Raw genomic sequence first — 22,969 nt, 5'->3', positions numbered from 1 at the left:
AGAAGGGGAAACGGAGGAAATGCCACACACTTATACAGTTTCAATCAGGGGACCAGTGTTGATAGTATGAAGGGAACTCAGTGCCATGTGGTTAGAGGAGTCCTACTCTATTCTATGGAGTCAGAAGAGACTTCCCCTAGAAAATGGCATCTGAGCTGAGACTTGAAGGATGAATGAGTCAAACAGGTGGGACTCTAAATGTTTCGGGCAGAGGGGGCACCTGGAGACAGGGAGATGCATGGCTTCTTTGAGGACATGAGAGGAAGTCATTGTGGCTGGAGTTAGTGAGTGTGGGGAGGGTCCTGTAAGGTGAGGTCAGAGAGGAAGGCAAGGATCAGCTCATGCAGGGGTTGGTAGCCATGTTAAGAATTTTATCTTTATTTTGACAGGTATGGGAAGCCATTAACTGGTAGAGCGTGACGGTTCCCTCTGGAACAGATCACTCCAGCTGCAGAATGCAGTAAATATCGGATGGAGGTAAGAGTGGGTGCCTGAGATTGGTTCGGAGGCAATTTGATATAGAAATGAGAAATCGAGAAATGAAGTGTGACATCCCTTGATGGAATACTGAGTCCACTGCTTTATCAAGTCTGTTAGCGAGAAGTTCTCATTTTGGGAACTGATGGGGGTCTTTATCCCGATCCACAAAGAAAATATAATTAGAGCTATGAATATGAATGTGATTGTTAAAGATCATGTCAGTAAAGAAAGAAAAGAGGGCTAAAGAAAAACACCTATATTTAAGGGCTGGGCATTCATACCACAAATATGTATTGTGTTCACTATGTGCCTGGCACCGGGCTGTGAGTCATAGTCAAGCAGGCAGAAGAAATTAGTTGGAGACAAAAGACGAGAACTCTGAAAATGTGGAGTAACGAACATCAACGAGTAAGAAAGTCTCGAGAAGAAAGTGTGGCCAGTGGTTCAGTTGCTGCAGAGGAAGAAAGTGAGATGAATGCTGACAACTTTGAGTCTGGATTAGACTCCACCCTACGTGGCACAGATTAGAAACTCAGGTTAATAAACAGACTTAGGGGGATTGCGTATAAGGAACTTGACCAAACTTTCTCCCATTTTAGAACTTTAAATTATAGGCAGAGAAGACTTGATATATGACATTTCACTTTATATCTCACTTCCTTGAAAACCCATCTATTCCACCTATGGAAAGAGGGCTGTACATCCCCAGTCCTGCCATGGCTGTCAGACAAGAGCAGAGATGTTGTAATTTGAGGCTGACAGCAAGATGACCCTTACAGGGTCACTACAGTTTCTGTCTTGTGCCAGATCCTCCTGCTGAAAGATGGAGGTGCCATGACGTTAAATCAATGTAGTGAGTGATGTGGAGATTTGAGATGAAGCTAAACATAGCTTCCTTTGATTTTACCTTTTCATTTTTTTCTGGCTGGACGCCACTTTAGAAGAAGAATCGCCTCTGGATAAATCATCTCTTCAGGCTTGCTATTCTAAGCAAATGACATTATGCTAAGAGGATCAGAAGGGCCTGAATGTTAATTGTGTTCATTTAGGGTTCCATGTAAAGTTTTTATTGAAGAAAAAAGACTCCCTATGAAATTTATGAAGTAGCAGAAACAAACACTCCTATTAGAAATATTCAGAAAACCATGTCACCAATTACAGATTTATTTACTTATTTATTTTAAAGTTTCAGTTTTTTTTTAAATAAATAAATTTATTTATTTTTGGCTGCTTTGGGTCTTCATTGCTGCGTGTGGGCTTTCTCTAGTTGTGGCGAGCAGGGGCTACTCTTAGTTGTGGTGCATGGGTTTCTCATTGCCGTGACTTCTCTTGTTGTGGAGCATGGGCTCTAGGCGCACAGGCTTCAGTAGTTGTAGCGTGCGGCTTCAGTAGTTGTGGCTCGCGGGCTCTAGAGCACAGGCTCAGTAGTTGTGGTGCATGGGCTTAGTTGCTCCGTGGCATGTGGGATCTCCCCAGACCAGGGCTCGAACCCGTGTCCCCTGCATTGGCAGGCGGATTCTTAACCCCTGTGCCACCAGGGAAGTTCCCCAATTACAGATTTAGCACCAAGTAACTCAGTAATGGAAATCAAAGTTATGAAAGAATAACATTAATTTGAGGTGAATAATATCCAAAATTTCATTTCCGATAATTTAAGAAATGGATGAATCTGTTGTGTATTGCTATATAACAAACCACCCCAAAATTTAGTTGTTCAAAACAAGGACCATTTATTGAGGACAGGATTCTTTGGGTGGGCAGTTTAGGCTGGGCTCAGCTGTGAAGCTCTTCTAGTCTCAGCTGGAAATTTCTCATGTATCTGCTGGTCGCTGCCAGTCAGCTGGTTAACTCTGCATCTGGGGATTGCCTGGGACAATGGGGGTGAATGAGCTACGTGTCTCTCATCAACCAGAAGGCTAGCTTCGACTTGTCCATATGGCCATTGGGCAGGGTTCCTAGAGAAAGAGTGGAAACTTGAATGCCTCTTGAGGTGTGGCTCAGAATTGGCTCAACAGCCTTTCAGCCAAAGGATGTCCAAGGTCAGCTCAGATTCAAGGGGTGAAAAAATAGACTGTCTATTGATGCAAGGGGCTAACTGCAAAGTTAAACCATACGGGAGAAAAAATTTTGGCCATTGTGCTATCTATCACAGATTCTGAATCATTTTTATCCTATTTGAGTCACATATTGGTAGATAAAATGTATAGTGTTTGAACAATACTTTTGGAAGGGGAAATGTCTTTATTTTTAGCTTTGTTGGCAGTTTCAAACTAGGACCTCCCTCACAGCAACCAGTTAGGATGAGATTTTATTAACAGAATATTTTTTACTTCATTCTTGTTTCTGTAACTATAAAGAAAATCCTCATGTTTTCAGTGGCTGTTAGTCTAGGTGTGTGATATAACCAATCACAGACAAAGCAGGACTTCTTAGTGGCAAGGAACACTACCTAGCTGCTGGCCTGGAAATCCTTTATAAAGAGTTCAGAATTGCCATTGGGAAAAGGGCATTTACTTGACAAATGGTGCTATTTCCATTTTTGTCTGCCCAATTTTAAATTTCCTCTTATTAAAATGGCAAATTCAGGCCCTGGAATAAATTGAACCAATGAAATACGTAACTGGAAGATACACACTTCACCACTTCACTCTGTAATATGTAGACATCTTATGGATGCAAGGACATTTCATGGAAAGGGAGTTTTTAAATTACTTTGTATGCATATAGAGAAAACAAAACTTTTTGATGTCTTGGCTCAAACTGAATAGGATCTCACTTAATAGCCCATGTAATACATTAAGATGATTTATTATTATGCTAATATTATATTGTAATATTTATTAAGCATTGGAAGTGCGCAGAATACTAGCTAGTCCACATAAAAGATCCTGATGAATTTCAAGGAAAAGGGCTAAGAAAAGCACTCTCCTAATGCATAGGAACGGAGGGTAATTCAGAATCTAGATGAACCAATAAACCCTATTTAATTTAGTATACATCATATGCCCCCAAAAAGGTAGACTAATGGAAAATGAGAGTGAGAATCTCTGATTAAAAGGTAATCATTTTAACGGCACATTTTCCTTCCAGACTTGAGTTTAGAAAGAGTCATTTCAGTAACATGTTTCTCATTTTAAGTTTTGGAGCGCTCGGCTGCTGCACTCTCAAAGAGAGCGCTCTGAGGATGGCCCCAAACTCATGAACCAAGAGGGGAAGGCATCTCACCATTACCACTTCACCCAGGAAGACCTGCACTTAGCTCTATATGGGGTCATCCCCAGCCGTCAGAACTCCGCCCACCTGCACCAGGCAATTTCGGGCCTCCTGGTCCCCATAGACAGCTCTGGGTCTGATTCTCTGCCTCAGACTCTGGATAACAACTCCCTTCAGCTACCAGAAGGTCTCTGCCTCGGACGGACGAAATTCAGTGAAGTGGCACATTTTGGTGTGTTCTTCAGTAGCCCTGTCACAAACAAAGGAGTCAGGTTCGGGCCCTTTCAGGGTAAAGTGGTCAACACCAGCTAAGTCAGGACGTACGGGGATAATTCCCTGATGTGGGACCTCTTTGAAGATGGTCATTTGAGCCACTTTATTGATGGAAAACGAGGTGCAGGGAACTGGATGTCCTATGTCAACTGTGTTTGTTTCCCCACGGAGCAGAACTTAGTTGCCGTACAATGTCAAGGGCAGATCTTTTATGAAAGCTGCAGGGAGATCTCCCAGAACCCAGAGCTCCTTGCGTGGTATGGAGATTGCTATGAGAAGTGTTTGGACATTCCCGTGAGCCTGCAGGTCATAAAGCAGTGGAACCAGGCATCTGGGCCCTCGGAAGAGTCTGCAGAAGGGTACACGTGTGAAAGATGTGGAAAAGTATTTACCTACAAATATTACAGAGACAAGCATCTCAAGTACACCCCATGTGTGGACAAGGGTGACAGGAAATTTCCCTGTTCTTTATGCAACGATCCTTTGAGAAGTGAGAACGGCTCCGGATCCGGATCCTTCACATTCGTGAGAAGCATCGGCCTCACAAGTGTTCTGTGTATGGGAAATGTTTCTCTCAATCTTCCAACCTAAACAAACACACGAGAGTCCACTCTGGAGACAGACTCTACCACTGTGTGTATTGTACCAAGACGTTCACTGCCTCTAGTATACTCCGCACACATATCAGGAAGCACTCTGGGGAGAAGTCCTTCAAATGCAAGTACCGTGCCAAATCTTTTGCGTCCCATGCTGCCCACGACAGCCATATCCGACGCTCACACAAGTAGCGTGGCACCGTTCCTGTTACATCTGTGGAAAAACCTTCCCAGATCAAGAAGCCTTCTACTCCCACATGAAGTTTCATGAAGACTGCTAGCCCTCAGAGAGTTTGAGGACAGTGCCTCTGTATTTCTGTCTTAATGTTTCTTGTTTATGGGTGTATCTTACAAACAAATGATAGCTAGATTGAGATGAGAAACAGAATAATGGAACTGACCAATTAGCAGAATTTACCAGATTTCTTGATTGTGGTTTTAACAGCTTTCACAGAAACATCTTTCACAATTTCTAACAAGAATGGAGTATTGCTGAATTCACCTAGAAATAATGAAAGCTGGCTGTTAATAGTGCTTAAAGGTCTGGAAACTCAACATCAACCTTGAAAGGGACTATATTTCATTTCAGGGACTGGGAGTAGAGTCTTTGATTAATTGCGATTTAAAAAAAAGGAGGCTTTTTCTCTACTATTTGCCCCGGGCCCGCAATTGTAATATGTCTGTGGCCATCATCCCCTGTTATATTTCTTAACAGAATAAATTCTTTAAAAATCCAAAAAAAAAAAAAAAGTTTTGGCCAATAATCCTCTGCATTATTATCTGATGTTCTAAAATCACAAGTTGCAGTGGTTTCTATAGAGACCAGCTTTATAACTATTATTCCAAACTACAAAATGAAATGCCTTTAAAAAATTATACCCTAACTGTAACTTTATGACATCACAATAAAATTTACAATGTTGGCATAAGGTATTTGGAAGTCTCAGACTAGAGTTATAAATCTGCAGTAAGAGGACAATTTCCCTAAAAAATAAATAATATACTTTAAAAACCATCTCTACCATGGCCAAGAAAAATGGGAAAAAATTTGAGACAATTATTTAGATGACTACAAAAAAAAAAAAAAATCCATACTCCAAAATATCCCCTGAGATTTTTATGTAAAAAATATGCACATAATTTGAGGAAAGAGTTTCTTAGTTTGCCGTAATTCTATTTTGCTTAGCCAGTTTAGATCTGGGGAGAAAAAGTAAAGCCAATGCTAAAAAGGGGCTTAGAAACAGCATTTCCTATTTCATGAAATCATGCTCACTGACTAAGGGTTATCCTCTGCTCGTCTTTAAATAGAATTCTCACAGAAGTTGATGAAAATCTTGGGTGAATATTGATTGAAAAATAAGTTCTTGGGCTTCCCTGGTGGCGCAGTGGTTGAGAGTTCGCCTGCCGATGCAGGGGATACGGGTTCGTGCCCCGGTCTAGGAAGATCCCACATGCCGCGGAGCGGCTGGGCCCGTGAGCCATGGCCGTTGAGCCTGCGCGTCAGGAGCCTGTGCTCCGCAACGGGAGAGGCCACAACAACAACAACAAAAAAGTTCTTTCTCTGTCTGTATATATGCTCATAAATATGCTACATGTGTATGTACATAATGGCATCAATTAAATTTTTAAATATGTTCTAGCCCCCTTGGGGGGTGTGTCTCTAAACAAGTAAAAAATGCAAAAGCACACAAATTTACATGCTTTTTGGATGATGGTAGTTGTAGCTGGTGGGAGAAAAGTATCCTAATTATTAGTTTATATATATTTGAGAAAAAAGTACAGGTTAACTTTATTTCTGAAAAGTCTACATATATTCTTTTTATTTAAATAAAGGTATGCTGCAGATATCTATGTTGCCATTGTAATAAAACATAAAGACAAATTTTTATTTATTATTTATTTATTTATTTTGTAATGTGCATTCATGGTAATCTGTATTCCTTTAAGCAAGGAGTGTAATGTTATTTAATAATTCACAAAGACCATTTTAGGATAGTATACTTAGTTGATTGATTAGATTTTTAAAATGCAGATAGATTTTATTTGGTAATTTTTATTTAAAAATTTGAAGAGGGGAAATACAGAGCTGTAAGAGTACATACATGTTCAAATAGTAAAAGACAAGACAAACATATTTCATGGGAATAATATCACCTACCAATATCAGCTTTATGGTTGAATATTGGCCACATAGCTCTATGGTATATATACTGAAGTCTAGCTAATGAAAAGTGATGTGGAAATTGAATCAACCAGTTCTTGTTTGCTTCTTTTGAAATTATATGTAAGCACATACACATTTGTAATACAGAGAAACATAACACATACTTACATGTGTGCCTAATTATTTGGTTTAGCTGTTTATCAAAATGACTGCTCAAAATTCTGTCTGTTTAAAAAGTTTGCTATGTAGGTCTTATTTAAACTATATTTTGAAATGAGCAAAACAACACATAGGCAATTCATAAGTAAGAAATTCTAAAAATGCCTCTTTAAGGATATTTCAGCAACTTGTAAAACTGCTTCTACTTATGCACAGACTTCAAGAGAAGACATGCTGGGAAGCAAACTCCAGGAAGTGCCAGAAAATTAAAGAGAGAATGAGGAAAAGTGGAAAATTCATGATGGAATTTGAAGGCCACAAGCTGAAGGTAAAGACATGGTACTCTATTTAGTAGAGGTTTTTTTTCCTCCCTCTTTTAGGCTGCACCCAGGAGAGGCAACTAGATCAGAAATAGAAAAGGAGCATTTCCTAGGGTCTGTAAGGAAAGAAAAGCTAGTGAAGAGTTATTCCTAAAGATTCTGAGAAAGGTCTTATAAAAGGGGGTAAAGAAGAGAGGAGCCTTCATTAAGTAACTTCAAATAGTCTGTGCACAGGATAGCTGGGTGACAGTTTGGTGATAGAACCTGGGTTCTTAGGCCTTTGGAATGAATTCTAAAGTTCTGGGAAGATAGATAGCGGAGTTAGCTTAAGTACCATTATGTTAGTCACCTGTTAGAAAGTTTTTTCATCTAATTATCATTTTTTAAATCTTTGATCCTGAGTTTATTTCCTTTATTATTTCTTCTGGATGTAACTGCTATATTAGACAAGAGTTGCTTAGTCTGTGGACTGTGGGGTTTGATACACCAGCTTGTTTCATTTATTTATCTGGACACTTGACTCAATAGATCTCCACTTCTATCTGGAGGCAGCTAATACAAAAAGGAAGTCCAGACTAGTCTAAAAAGGAAGACTAATCCATATTTAAAAGTAAGCTTTGCACTGCAACCACGTCTTGGAGATGGTATTGTGTTTTGTGCTATGTGAAAATTATTTTTATAGTATCACTTCATTTTAATAGAGAGGATCATGAAATTCAGTTCTTAGAAGTATTAACATTCCTGCCTTCATGGATAGCTGGGACATTTCTCCTAAGTACAGAACTTACTTTTTTTTTTTTTTCCCTGAAATATTGAACTCATTAAGGTAAAAAGAAATTACCTAGATCAGTGATTCTCTATTCTCTATGCTAATTAGAATTCCCTGGAGAGCTTTTAAAAATTACAGATCCAAAATCCCGGCCCCTAACCTAAAACAGGGAGTGGGGCCTTGGCACGTTCTTTTTTAAAAAGCTCTCAAGGTGATTCTAACTCATAGGCAAGGTTAGAACACCCACCTAGATAGTTCAAGGCCAAAAAATAATACATAAACAAATAACTAGAAAGATAAATCCCTATCTGTATTTTAATTTGAAGCATTGCTTCAGTGTCATTTTTTCAGTGTCATTTGTTTTAAAACCACCAGTGTACTCGGTTACCGGTAGCTTTAAATCCAAATATATTTAGAATATAGCCAAGCCCTTTTACAGTCCATTTCCAACCAACTTTTCAGGTCTCAGCTCCCTACAACCCTCTTTCAATGTTGTTGAACTCAAAGCATTTGAACACTCCCTGCACCTTTATTCCTCCATGATTTAGCTTCTTGCTGTTTTCTCTCTGACATACTGGAACCTCCTTCTGAACTTGGCAAAACGCTACTTATCCTTTAAATGGCCAACTTTAGAGTCATTGCCTCTGTGACACTGGGCTAATCATAATTATTTTCTATAATGCTGATTTGTGCAAATTCAAATCACTTCAATATTTTCCTGAGGAGACAAAACCACATTATCTAATGGTACGTATATTTAATAATACCTCTCTTCAAACTTTATCTAAGTGTGTATCTGTCATATTGCTGCTTAGTTACTCCAATATCAATAATTACTTAGGTATATAATCCCAGAAGGAGGCATTTGATTTAAGTTTATGAATTATTTCTCCTAGACATTTGAATTATGTTCTGAACAGTTGCAAATTCCAATGCGTTTTATTCCAGCTCCCTGAATCATTTTAAGGAAAACCATCATGTATGATTTTCTTTTTCTGCTTAAAATGCGACTATCCAGACTTTAAAACAAATAGGAAATATTTAAAATATCAGAACATCCATATTCTTTTGATATATTGATTTTTCACATTTGCTTACAGTATGTGTTTTAAATAGGAAATCAGTGGATATGATTTCTTTTTCTTCACTCCTTTTGGCTTTGATGCCACAGGAAGCCAGCTTGCTAACTCCCTGATACCTGATATTTCCCTGACTAAAAAGTCTCTCCGATGAGAATCAGCATTTTCCCCAAGATAGGAGTCATGAATTCTCATCTTCCTAAAGATACATATATCCCTTAAAAGGGTCCAGAACATTTCCTGCAAAACTGTCTGTCGTAGGAGCACCTATTAGAGCTACCATCAGAAAGACTGAGGGAAGAAATGCATCCTTCCTACAACAGAAAAAAAAAGTGCACCCTAAAATAGACCAAGAACTTGAACATCAGCAAAACTGGGGGGGGGGGAATCAGATAACGCTTTAAGTGAAAATTTGATTTAAAAAATTAAAGCTTACGGCACATTGTTAGAGCTTGGAGTTGAGGCCCCTGGCCGATGAACTCACAAGTATAGGTAGTGTGCTACATGAGGGGCAAGTTTTTCGCTAACATCGCAAGGGTCTCTGGCCCAATGAGTGGAGTTTGATAGTAATACTTGCTACAAATGTAAAAAAAAAAAAAAAAAAAAAAAAAAAAATTAAAGCTTATCCTTCAGTTCTCTAGCTTAAGTTTTCCGACTTCTCACTGTTGGAATTTTGTGAAATATACAGATGGTAGAGAAGAATTTGTATTAGTATTCTGAATTTACATTTCTTAATTTAGGAAGGTGTTTGGTTTGTTAGGGTGGCCTGTAGTGCAATCTATAATTACACAGATTGCAATTTATATCTACTCACAAAACGGAAGAGTTACTTTTCTAGGACAATTTCAGGTCTCTGCAGATAGGAAAAATTTCTGTAATTGAGAAACTACTCAACTTCTAGGCAAGAGCCCGTGACATCCAGGTAATCCCATGCCGATATGGACTGTTCCTTTCCTCTCAAATCGGTATTGTTCACGACCCCAGATTCTCCATCAAACTCAATCCCGGCTGAACTACAGGTAATAGCCCCGCTGGGTGCGGACTGCAGGCCAACCACTGGAGGGCGTCTGGACGCTTCCAAACAGCTCCGAAGCGCCTGGAAATCTAGAGCTCGAGGACTGGAAAGCGCAGGAGGAAGAACGTGATCTTTGATTTTATTGGGCTAATAAGTAAAGGGAAGAACAGGCAGGTTTGGGAGCAAAAGTACGCTGTTTTCTTTCTTGGGATTAGCCCTTCTTGCTGACGCAGCAAATTCCCTAGAGAGTTAGAGAGACTAATACCACTCAGGCCCCAGCCCGCGGAACCCCACGAGGGCGAATCTCGAGAGTGTGTAGCCCCGCAGCGCCGGGCGCCTGGCTAGCTTCCCGGGCGCTGGAGGACACCGGCGCACGTCCCGAGGCGCGAGGACCGCCTCGCTGTCAGGTGATCGCGCGACGGTGGCGGCCGAGGGCCCGAGGCACTGCAACCTGCTCTAGAAACCCGGGAACGCAAGGCCTTTTCCAATAATAAAGGAATTCCTTCCCTGACCTCCATTTCTTCCCCCACCGGGTTCGTTCAAAGCATTTATCCTTTGGGGAGTGGGCAGTGAACCAACCTCGGAGTTGAAATAGAAAAGGTGTACGGTATTTCGGGTGGGCTCCCCTGCCGCATTCATTTCCTCCCTGCCGAAGATTCGCACTGAATTGTAATCACTTTACCCTGTGATTTTCTCGATCTAAAAACAAAATGTGTTTTCAAAGCATCACTTTAAAGAAAAGTCTTGCTTCCTGCTCATGAACCTTTAAATCCCTGGTAGGAAGAGGGGAGTTGAAAGGCACATGAGAGATGCTCAGGTTTTCAGATATCCCGGCGCGGGGCAATGCGCCTAGTGAAGAACAGGACAGAGATTTCCAAAAACACGTAGTCACTGTCGTTGCCTGCCAGCCGGCTGCTGGCACTGCGTGTCACTTGAGGGGCCCCGGAGACAGATTTCGGCTCTCCGGCTACAGGGTGGGAACCGGTTCCTTTGTAACTGAAAGACCCTACCCTCAGCTAAAAAGATGTCAAATCATTCCTCAGGCCAGACGGAATTCAGCATCCAAAGGGTTACACGCGGCTGCCGGGTTCGGGCGGAGGAGAGGGCGCCTCAGCACTCCCAGTAATTCAATTAGTCAGGTTTCTGGAAGGTGGGGCCCGGGAGGGGGGTTAGGAGGCGTGGGGAAGGGAGGAGATTAGGAAAACGCCTCTTTCTCGTGGAGCAGACCAATCCGGTTGGAGTAAAGAGGAAAAAAAAACCCGATCTGTAAGCAAACAGCAGGCCTTTCCCTGACTGGCTGCTCCAGCCACCCCCCACCCCTTTCCAAGTAAACTGCGAGGAAAAAAAAAAAAAAAAAGCAGCCCACATGACCCGGGCCTCGGCGGCAGCAGCAGCGCTGGCTAGGCTCGGGCTGGCGGCGCCTCCCCCTCTCGGTCCGGAGCTCACACCGGCGCTTGCGCCGCCCGCCGACCCCGCGCCCTGCGCTCCACGCCCACCCCACCCCCGCGCCGCCCACGTCCACGTTCACGCGCGCGGCCTCGCGCTCCGGTACGGCTGCGGCGGCGGCTGCTGCTGCTGCTGCTGCTGCTGCTGCTGCTGGGTTGCCGCTGCTGTCGGCTTTACACGCAGGTCATTAACGAGGGGGCGTGCCCGAGGAAATTTTTCCCATAAAGCATTTTTTCTCTCTCTCTTTTTTTTCTCTTTTGCAAAACTGACTTTTACCCCTTTCCACTTCTCGCCAGTCGTTTCAATCCCTCCTGGGCTGCTCGTGCTGCTGCTGCACTCAAGTTTATTTTCCCGCCTGGTAAAGGTTTTGGGATTCTGTCGGTGGTTTTCACCTCTTGTTGCTGCTGTGCCCAAGGAGGGAAAGAGGAGCAGCTGCGGGAGGATCGGGAAGGTTTTCTGATGTAGTCATCGGGGAGGTGCCACACGCTCTCGTGCGCTCTTTCTTTTTTTTTTTTTCTCCTTTCGCATTTCAAACTGATTGATGCCTCTCTACAAGTTGCCGGGCTTGGGGTCGGACCAGTCGGAGTCGCAGGGACACTTCTGAGAGCTCACCCAGGGCTCTTGGCACCGCGTCTGGGGGCTCATTCTTGCTCCCGGAAGGCGATCGGAGACTGACATCAGCCCATCCAGGAGTTGGAGGGATTCATTTGAAAGTGATTGTTTCCCCTCCCGCTCTCCAGCTGAACAGTTGGATTGGCATCGTCCTGCAGGTTTCAGCATCCCAGCTCCGCCCGGCTGGCTGGTTCAGACCTCTGCTCTCCATTCACTCTGGTGCACCGACTCCGGCCAAGAAAAGCACGCGCGAGAAATCCCCGAGACTCAGGCAGCGGCCAGGGTGTCGCCTCCCGCCACCGTCGCAGTCCGACTCCGACAGGGGACCTGCCGAAAGACGCGAAAAGCCAAACTTTTCTTTGAGGTTTGAGAGGCAAGACCGCTCCTCGCCCGCTTAGCTGCCGCTTAACCAGTTCCAGGACGCCGGCGGGGCTGGGTTTCTAGCTCCAGATCTCCACCCTTCTCGGCGCACCGCCCCGAACCCGTAGCACCTACGAGACTCCTCCGAGATTTCCAGGGGTTACCGGGTTAAAGCACAGAGGAGGCGGGGGAAGGGGGTCCTCAGACTCCCAGGACCACAGGCGGGAAGCCCCCCCATCCACACGGAGCCCTCTTCCTGCAGTTTCCTACAGGCCGCCAAAGTAACTTGGAGCGAAGCGGGGCGCAGTGCGAGGGCCCTGGGCGGCGGCGGAGCCGTGCGCACCCCGCGGCGCCGACGCTGAGCCGGGCCCGGCGGGCCGGTGTATGTCTCCCCGCGGCCGTGGCGCGCAACTCCCGGTGACTGTGCAGCGTGCGCCGCCGCCTGCCCCAACCCGCGCTGCCGCCGCCCGGCCCGGCGCGCACCTCCTTCTCCCGGGGTGACCGGCCTGCCGCCGCCGCCCGAGACACAGCTTGGCACCCCTTCCCCCGCCCTCGCCGCCGCCACCACACACACACACGCACGCTTCTCTCCATCTTGTGATTCCTTTTTTTCTCCTGAGCCCTCCAGTGGGGGTGCGAGTTTGCCTTTATTCCCCCCACTCCTCCACCTTTATTTCTGTCTCTCCTCCCCCTCCTCAGCTTGGTGTGCGCCTCTTTCTTTTCTCGCCCCTCTTCATTTTTATTTATTCATATTTATTTGGCTCCCGCTCTCTCTCGCCCCTTCTTCCTCCCTCCCTCCCTCCCTCCGGATCCCTGATCTCTCCCCGGAGTGGCGCGTCGGCGGCTCCGCCGCTGGCCAGGCGTGATGTTGCACGTGGAGATGTTGACGCTGATGTTTCTTGTGCTCTGGACGTGTGTGTTCAGCCAGGACCCTGGCTCCAAGGCCGTCGCCGACCGCTACGCCGTCTACTGGAACAGCAGCAACCCCAGGTAAGGCAATGGGGGGCGGAGAGCCGGGGCTACCCGGGCCTCGGGGCCCTGCGGAAGGAGCGGCGGCGCCGGAGATCCGCGCGCATCGGCCGACAGCGGCGCGCACTCTCAGAGTCTGCGTCGCTCGGGCGCGGATGGCTTTCGAGGCGCCCGCGGGAAACGCTCACTTCGTGCCTCTCATTGTTGAGGTGCGGCAGGGAGCCTGAGCGCCCCTGGGCGTCCCCGGGGCTGCCCAGACCCGATGCTTCTGCAAAGCCCGGGGAGACTCGGAAAAGGCGGGAGCCCGGGAGTGGAGACTTCGCTTCCCACCCGGGCAGGCTGGCCAGCATCCCGAGCCAGGCGCGGGGCTTGGGCACGGGGAGCCCCGGGTGCAAGCCGCCAGGAGCTCCCTCTTGGAGCGTGGCTGCGCAGGGACTGTGGAGGGAACCCGCTAAACATCCCCAAAGTGTTTTTTTGTTTGTTTGTTTTCTTTTTAAATTTTTTCCTTCCCTTTTCCCCGGTGCGCTCAGAAAGCGCACTGGCTGGGGGAAGTGTGGGGGGCTGGGAAGCGGAAGCTTTAGGTTTATATTTTCCTCCTTAACTACGAGGAAATCATCCGACCACTAAGTCAGTCTGGTCCCGGCTCTCTTGGCAGTAGAGAGGCTTCTCCCACCTCCTCCACCTCCCGGTGGGCTCAAGGTGCCAGAAAGTTTGATCTAATGCCGGGTTACGTCATGCTTGCGGAGCTAGCTGCTGGAGTTGGCCGAACCGGGAGGTGGGAGCCCTTCGTCCGAAGCCTGGCAGTGTGCAGCCGGAGGAAAACGCGCGGTTACCTGGAAACGTTTTTCGGGCGCTTCCGAAGCCAGCCGAGTACGCGGGAACCTAGAGACGGGCGCCCGGGGCCGCCCTAGCGCTCCTGCTGGACCCTGGCTTGTTCACGGACCCTGGAAGAGGGGTAGGGGTGGGGTTGTCCAGAGTGCCGGGCGGACCCCTCCCGATCCAGAGCAGGTCCAAGCCCTACTTTCTCCCCGGCAGCAGTCGGCCCCGCTGGGCCCATATTGCTCTGCCTTTCTGGGACCGAGGACAGCTTCCAGCTTCCAGCTTCCAGCTGTGGGCTGGTCTCGGTGCCCGCCGAGGAGAAGGGAAATAGCATCGATTATACCTAAAATCCCAGGTTTTTCCCTGGGCTGGCGTGGAAGTTGGGAGAAGAAACGCGGAGGCCAAGGGAAGAGTTTGGTTGCTGCGCACCCAGCGCGCTTGGGGAGAGGGGGCTGGTGGGCGCCTCTAGTTTTTCCTACCTCCCGGTGGCCCTCTCCGCCGGCCTCCCGCCTTCCTTTGTTATGCTGGCACAGGAGGGATTCCCCCGCTTGAAGTAATGTTCTCTCAGTTGAAGATGAGCAGATTTCCCTACGAGCCGTACACCGGTTGCCGAACGGGGATAGAGTCCCCCCCACCCCCACCCCGCTACCTCAGGAAAGATAGTCACACCCAGGTAGCCCAAGTCCTGATTGAATCGCTTGGGCCAAGTGGAGACATCCTTCAAAGTTTGGTTTAAAAAGTCTCCTGAAGGTGGGTGTGGGATGGGAAGCTATTTCTTCTTTGACATGCCACTTACCGCTATTAGGAAAAGAGAAAGAGAAGCCATCCTGCCAGAGGAGATGCCTTTTATTAAAGCTGACAAGACAAATAGAGCAAGCTTTCCAGTTGTGATGGCGTTAAAAGCAAGTCTCATTATGTTGGTTGGTTTTATTCCCCTTTGGGCTTTATTAGACAGCATATTCGAAACAGAGGAATTTATATTTTAAACTTTAGTGCCTTATCAAATAAAACAACAGTGAAATTGGTTAGTTGAATTTGGGACATTTTACTCTTGCTTGTCTTTTGTTTCCCACTCCAAACTTCACAGTGTAATCTTTTTCTCATGGTATTAATTTATTTGGGTACTTGGGTGTTCCAGTCATCCTGGGTTAAAACAGAAAGAATCAGCAACATCCCCACTCTTACCCCCTCCTTCTTAACCTGTCAAACTAGTCTGAGTTAGTTTGAGGACATTTTATCTTAGGTTATCTCTGTTTTATGCTTTTGATACTGTTGTTTGGTTTGAGATTAGCACACTGATTTTTGTCACAGGTCATGTTTTCTAATAGATCTGCCCTGCCTGCGGAAAACTCTTCTGCTCAGGATGCCATGGTGTGTTTGAACCTGCCCAAAGTTAACCTGTAGAATTTTAAAATACCAAGAGTATTCTCAAGTCAGTGTTTTAATTTGAAGTTTGTGGAAATACTTCTCTGATCATTATCAATTTGATAATGTTCAAAAGAAAGAATCATGCAACCCACACCCCCAAAAAAAGATTCAGCTCTAACTTTAGTATTTTTAGGGATTTGTGTTTATCTTCATATGTTATCACAGTAAAACTTACTTTAAAAAATAATATAATTTTAAAACTAGATACTGGTAGGCAGATTTATCTTAGAAATGTGGAATAAGACGGTGCTTTTCTGATGAATGAAGAAAAGTCAGCTTGGATGTATTTAAAAGGAGCCAAATGCAAAATAAGTAATTTAGAAATAAGTTTATCACAAAAGATAGTGAAAAAATATTTTAGAAAATTTGCAGGGGTCTACTAAATTTTAAACTTTTAATGTTTTACATTTTCTTTTCATCTATGCCATCATTTTGTAAAGTAAGCTAACCATGCTTTTTGGTTTGACATAAATCCTATCTTTTAAGATTTTGCTAAATTAATAATATTATCAGGAGACTTCAGTCTTGTGGAAAAAAGTAGAAAACTTTAATTGCAACTTAAAGAGACTTTAAAGATTTTTCTCTTAGAAGAAGAGTTCAGCGGACACGTTAAGCTGATAATAAATGGATATTGTGGCAAAATGAAGTAAATATATTTTAGCTTATACTAATGGACTTCATTTGAAATTATGTTTAGATAAAATTAAAATTAAGTATTACATCTTGATCACAGGATTTAAATTTCTTATTTTGTAACTTGTGTAGTCATAGGAGTTTATCAGCTGCATTGGGTTTCATTACTGACTGCTTTGATAACAGAAGCGTCCATAGATCTAAGTTCACAGAGGAAAAAAATGTAAAATGTATTTGCTGTCAGATGGTTTTGCTGTTAGAATCTGTCTTCCCAAGCATTCACTTCTGGGAAATAGATGTTGAATTTTTAAATGCTGATAACTTTTTAATTGGCAGTATTTATTGGGCAGTGGACCACATTGATTTTATGTATTGACTTGCTACAGATCTCTGAAATAGCAACTGAGACCTAACAGTCTGAATAAAAATATATGATAACATTTTTGTAAATGCACATTTCATATTTTAAACGTTTGAAAAGTTGTATGAGTTTCACCTAAATCGTGAGAGTAATAGAAAGATCCTTTTAATGTTATGCTCAATTCCGAACCGGCCTGTTACTAAGTAAGTTTGAGTAATGAAGATCCAAGTCAAGGAGATTATAACTATGGATAGAATATTTGTGTCTAATTTCTTTAATAATGGAAAAAGCTTTTAAGTAACTTTAAAAAAGACTTTCAATAATAAAACTTCCTTTACATTCTCCCTTAGTAGCTACGTTTATAAAGGTAGAGGTGACTCAATATTAAGAGTATGCCGCTTAATTTGAAACATGCTATAAACAGTTTGGTGCTTCCAAAGATAATATTCTTTCAAATGCTGTGTATGTTGAAAAGTTCTTGGATTCATTTGACCACTTGCCAAAATGATGCTGGGATAATTAAACATGTCTCCTACTGGTTGGCATTAATAGATGGAATAGTAAAATAATACAGTGGCACATACAACCAGCATACTTTAAGAGTACCGATTTTCTTCACTTAGTACTTTGCTTCTGTTAAGGTTTAAGAATCACCAATTTAAAATGTTATTCTCTTATGGGAAACGATATCCCTATAATTCATCTGGGATTTTCTAAATTTCAGCCTAACCATATGTTTTCTTTGGACTTGTAAATTAAACATTTCATGTTAGAGTAGCAGGTAATTGACACCATTTAGTTTTGCAAACATGTAATCTTGAGTTGTGAAAGTGATGTGAATTCTAGGTCAACACTCCCAAATCTTTCAGGCAGTATAGGTGGTATGTATGTGACTAAGTAGAGAGTAGTAACATTTTTCCCTGATCATATAGCCCTTGCATATTTTTTCTCTTTCAAAATTCACTTGTTTCATTAAAAAAAATCTGAGCTTCCAGTGTTATATATATATATATATATACCAGTATACCAGTACTGTGCCTTTCCCACTGACAAATGAAATCAGTTTGGTCTAAATCTAGGAATTTGTTTTGAGGAAAGATGGAAAGTTGATCTTGGTTTTGAATGAGTTGTATCACCAACCCTGATAACTTTATTTTTGAAGTTTTAAGTGTTTTAAATAATACTTCATATGTTAGAAACAAAAGTTCTTCAAGTAAAAGACATTACTTAGAATCTTTTAACTTTATTAACTCTGAACCTTAGTGTAATGTATCATTTTATTAGATGTAATGGGATAATTTTGTTATTTTGATATTTATATCAGAATTTTATAAACATCTGCTTTAAAAATAAAAATAAACATCTGCTTTAAAAACAAAGTGATGAAAATTTATATCCACTGTAGGAAACCTGAAGTGTTTTTACCCTTATCCATTTGTAGGAGACCTGAAGTGAATTTTCCCCCTCTTACCCTTTGTTTAATCTAGAAATTTGTAGAAGAAAAGTGTGCTTCTTATTTTTGGCCAGTTTTCCATAGAAGTTTGAAAGCAAAATAAGCCATTGAGATGTTATGTTCCATTGATTTCATACATTATGTTATGTATTCGTAATAAGCTATCAGAAATAGTCAACTGTCTTTTTCTTAGGTGACTGGAACATCAGTGCTGTTTGAGGCACGCTTGGCTGTTCAGTGTGAGACCAAGGTCAATATACTCTTCATGATTAAAAGAATCAGAGAGAGCCTTCAGTAGTTCATTACTCCCTGTTCGTTGATTTTAGTGGTATTAACTAAGCCATTGGCTCACTGAACGAATATCTTGTTGCCATATGTGTTCTGACTGATGATCAATAGCTCTAGAGGCTTCCACCTTTGAAGACTGAGGATCAGATTTGGAGGGAGCACTTAGTTATTTGGGGGCAAATTAGCCTTGTGAATTTCTTGCCATTTAATCTTGTAAGATGCCTCTGAAGAGGCATTTCATTGCATTCTGTCCACTGGCCTGATTTCCTGTTGGATGGGACAGATAAAGATGAGCGTCTTCTTTTCTCCCCTGTTGCTATGAACCAAGCAAGCTACCAGCTTCATGCTGGGCCAAGAAAATTAATGAATACAATTAGTCCTTCAGGAGTCCTGGCCTTTGCAAACTTAGAAGTATATGCCAAAAGAATGTACCTTTGAGGAAGACAAAACATTGAAATAGAAAATGAACAAAACATAAGAATATGTTAAGAACAGAATTTTATGTGAGGGTAACATTTGGTTTATTGTTTAGTTTTTTTCTTTGTCCAATATATATCATTTGATTAATAGTTTTTGAAAAAAGATACCCCTCAGCCCTCTTCATTTTTTGTGTTGGTTTTGAATAACTTCCAGCAGTAATGAGAATTTAAAAAGCTATGATATTTTATTTTAGATAATGAACCACTCTATGTTAACTGATGCCATATAATCAATTTTCTTTTCAGAAACAGTATACAAACTGTTAAAACAGCAGCCCTGATTAGAATGTCTTTGTTGAAAAGGAAGCTTGTATGTCTCTAAGCACAGTGAGGAAGTTCTGGCCACTTACCCAGGATGCTCAGTCAGGACTAGTCTTCCAAACCGAGAAAAAATTGCCTCTCCTCATTTGTGACAGATAATGCCTTCATATTCAGGTATAAAACCTCAAAGAGGAGTGTAAGAAATGAGATATTAATATTCACTTTTAGTAATTTGTCTTATGATGGTGGTCTTAGACAGCTAAACATCAATAAATTATTGTCTCTTTTAAGGGCCTGATTTATATTATTAGATTTATATTTTAGTCTGCTTCTCAACCTATACCCTGAGCTGTTTTGTGGAAAAGTTTCTTGTGATTAATTTGAACTTCCAGTGTTTCTGAATGGGATATTACTCACTACCAGGAGACCTTTTTCCTCTGGATTTTGCCTGTATTCATGTTTTCAAAATTGTCTGTTACAAACAAGGCAGCATAATGACATAGAAGAACTTAGTTTAAAAGTAAAAAGTAGTAATGCAGGTTTTTCTGTATCACAACTATTATGCCTAGTTTTGAGCATAAACAAAAATTTTTTCCTTCTATTTTACTATTCTTGATAATCTATACTCCTTATTGTACTCTGAAGGGTTTATTGTGAACTACTGAAGTCTCTACACTGTTTTCTAATCTGAAATCTGTGTAGATGGAAACTCTTTATTTTTAGGCTTTTGAATATAGTATTCAAACAGTGAGCCATAGATTTCAATAAAACCATTATTTTAAAACAGTGAAAACTTCTCCTTGAGTTAGCTGGTTGCTGGGAGACGGTAGTGTACTACAGTGATGGTTAGCTCAGCTTTCATTCAGGTAGAATTCTATCATTTTCAATAAGGAAAAATAAACCTTTGTCATCTTGAGAAACATTCTTCATGCAATTGACAGTTGACAGGTTGAAGAAAATGTTACTGTCAGGTCTTATTTTCCCCTCAAGTGAGAAATAAAAATAGTTTTGAGTGATTTTTTTTAAAAAAATCTATTAAAAACTTATTTCAAAATGGAGGAAAATGTTTTTAGTTTTTATGTGTATGTCACAGAGTTAATCTGCCATTTGCTTCAGGGAAGGTCATCAAAGTGCAGTTCCAGGAGAGGTTGTCTAACAGCTAAGTTCCTAGGGTATTACCTTTGAAAAGCCAAATACAGTTGATTTGTTTGTAACAGGATATCTATCACTGGACATTTTATGATGGAGTTCTGTAAGAGATATAAGATATAAATATTATTCCTGTTACTGCTTATCAAGTGACCTGATTTTTGGGACTGATGATCATGATTCTGATATGAAGGACAATTGGGAATTTTGGTTTTGTGACATCTCTATGTATATGCATTGGGCAATCACCTTATTAGCACACAAAGATCAAAACTTTAAAAAAAATTGCTTTGCTATTAATAATTTTCAGTAACTGCACAGAGTAATCCGTAAATTTGCATGTGGAAGTGCATGAATATATACTTGGAGATTAGAAAAAAATATACCAAAGTTCTTGTTTCTTGATTTAGAAAAGCTAGTTTTTTGGCTTTCAGTTAAATCAGCGTTTCTTTTCTTTCCCCCTAGAAGCAGCCATCTTGTTTTAAGACCGATTTTACTTCTTTCATGAAAATGGTCCGGAAATGAATATGGACGATAGAAAAGGACTAAACCACTTTGGGATCATTTTGGCAGTGCTCTACATTTAAAGCTCTATCTTAAGTTATTCGTGAGCTCACTAGAATGCTATCTTCTTGTATTTAATTGACAAAAAAGAGGGTATTTTAACTTAGTAATTATATATTTTAAACCTAGGCATATTATATTTTCATGTTAAATATTGGGCTGTACCATGTTTACAAATGTAGTTTTCTCTTGAAGCTTATAATTTATTGTTAATTTCTCAGTGATATATTAGTAGCCCCTATTATCACCACCACCCCCAAACCCTGACTTCATTTTTCTTACTGTACTAAGCAGTCCTTTTTGTTTGTTGGTTGATTTTTTTTTTTTTCCCAAATTGCACAGCGTTAGCAGGAATCTTTCTCTAGTAAGTGGTAGGGATAAAAATAGAGTTACCTCCAAAAATGAAGCATTTGGGGTGCTTTAAGAAGCGTTATATGAAGCCAGAGCCTTTTTGGTCCCTGGAATATAGGCTCTCACAATCTCATTACTAAACCATTCTTGTGGGTTCTTATAGAAAATTATTTTGGAAGTAAATTCATATTTGTTTTTTAAAAATTATGAGAGTATACTAATTGAGACTGTTATATTTTCCACCATGTTTTGTATTTCTGGATACATTTGGAGGAACATGTGGTCTAGTAAACTTTACCAAAAATTTATACTACACTTCTTGCCACTGCGTCTGTTTGACGATGTCTGGGAACATTATTCCCATGTACTGAAGTAAAAACAGAACGTCTTAAGACTAATTTCAAAGTAACCTGACTCAGTCAGTCTGATTAAACTGGGCACAAATTGAATACTACTTATGTCACAGATTGCTTCAGTTCATTAGAAGTAGGATTTTTGATGGTTGCAAGTACAATGTAAAGGAGATAAATAAAATACATGTTTTAAGATTGGATATACATCTCATGGGCTTCTCATTAAAGTCCAAGTATGAGTGGACAGCTTTGGTACCAAAACGCTTTCCTCTGCTATCCATCATCTGTTTTTCTTTGACTGATGGAGAAGACTAAAATAACCAAGGGTTCAAAATGACCTTTTTGTTTTAAATGAACTAACAAATACTTTTGTTTTTTCTTCCCGTTTCTAAGGTGTCAGAATAGCCATTCTAGTTTTATTAGTGATTTATGTATGTGGAAACTATAATTCACAATTAGCTCTTGCCTCTTACTATGAAAATACATATTATAAAAGTAAATGAAAGTATTTTCTCCTATTAAAAATGCAGTTTTGTGGTTTGATGCAGTCGTGGCTTATTTTGGTTGGATAATTGTAGTGCTAATTGATATCTAGATTTTGATGGTGGTGGGCATGATACTTGATGTTTTCTGGTACTTAGGTGCCGGAGGGATATACGGCTTTGTCACGTTTGCCTAACTTTAATAATATATAGGGGACTTAACCTTTTGGTTAAGTTATTTTTAATGGTATTTAATTGTATGGAGTCAAATGGGATTAGGGAGAAAAGGAAAAATAATTCTAAATATGGGGAAATTATCTCTTGTGTTTAACAATTAGGTTAAACAAAGTGGGAGCAAATGAGCCTAGTTCCCGTCTATTGTTTCAGGGCAAGAAAATACAGACAGATGTCGGAATGTGGAAGCTGTGACCTCTGACCCACACAGCATGGCCACTGCTGTGGCACACAAGTGTCCTGAGCCACCATCGTAGCAGCACTTTTTGAAGTGACTGACACTTGAGATGGAGAACCCGAAACTGATTCTGTAGCTATTTGTAGCTCTCCGAAATCTCATTCTTTTTAGCTTCAATTTTAAGTTCCTCACCTTACGTTTTATGAAAAACGTTTCTTTGTTTGGCTCAGACAGTGCTTTTGTGACTTCTAGAAGGGGTCTGTATCCCTGTAGTCGCTATCAATCTTTTCCTCCCAATAGATTTATTCATCGGGTTGGGATAATGGAGGAAACTCAGATGTATGGCTCTGCTGCACCAAGTATTTATCTGCTTTATTTAGCTAATATGTACTTTTTAAAAGACAAGTGAAAGCAGTGGTTTTGTTGAAGGTCCTTTCTTTTAGTCTCTGCTCTGCAATCTCGCCAATAACCCCAGGGTTCA

At 41.7% G+C, this 22,969-nt stretch overlaps 1 protein-coding gene, 1 long non-coding RNA gene, 1 other non-coding gene and 1 pseudogene across 4 annotated transcripts in view; all 4 read left to right on the top strand.

The window, feature by feature from the left end:
- Window positions 1-864: 864 nt before the first annotated feature.
- LOC101320713 (PR domain zinc finger protein 14 pseudogene) lies at window positions 865-4,843 on the top strand (annotated as a pseudogene).
- A 4,644-nt stretch (window positions 4,844-9,487) lies between these two features.
- LOC117312007 (small nucleolar RNA SNORA62/SNORA6 family) lies at window positions 9,488-9,637 on the top strand. Its single transcript, XR_004526186.1, has one exon. It is a non-coding gene; the product is annotated as a small nucleolar RNA SNORA62/SNORA6 family (small nucleolar RNA).
- A 21-nt stretch (window positions 9,638-9,658) lies between these two features.
- The window catches only part of EFNA5 (ephrin A5), a 283,524-nt gene continuing 270,213 nt past the window's right edge, over window positions 9,659-22,969 (top strand). The window contains exon 1 of one of the 2 annotated variants that reach the window (XM_019940791.3): window positions 9,659-13,476. In XM_019940791.3, the coding sequence (XP_019796350.1) occupies window positions 13,352-13,476 (125 nt within the window). In that variant the 5' untranslated portion in view covers window positions 9,659-13,351. The remainder of the gene's footprint in view (window positions 13,477-22,969) is intronic. The other variant, XM_019940789.3, reaches the window with a different exon arrangement.
- LOC141278305 (uncharacterized) lies at window positions 18,407-22,131 on the top strand. Its single transcript, XR_012330802.1, has 2 exons — window positions 18,407-19,351; window positions 20,792-22,131. It is a non-coding gene; the product is annotated as an uncharacterized lncRNA (long non-coding RNA).

Source organism: Tursiops truncatus, chromosome 3, assembly GCF_011762595.2.
Source record: "Tursiops truncatus isolate mTurTru1 chromosome 3, mTurTru1.mat.Y, whole genome shotgun sequence".
Classification (NCBI taxonomy): domain Eukaryota; kingdom Metazoa; phylum Chordata; class Mammalia; order Artiodactyla; family Delphinidae; genus Tursiops; species Tursiops truncatus.
This window is presented reverse-complemented; position numbering and strand designations above follow the sequence as displayed.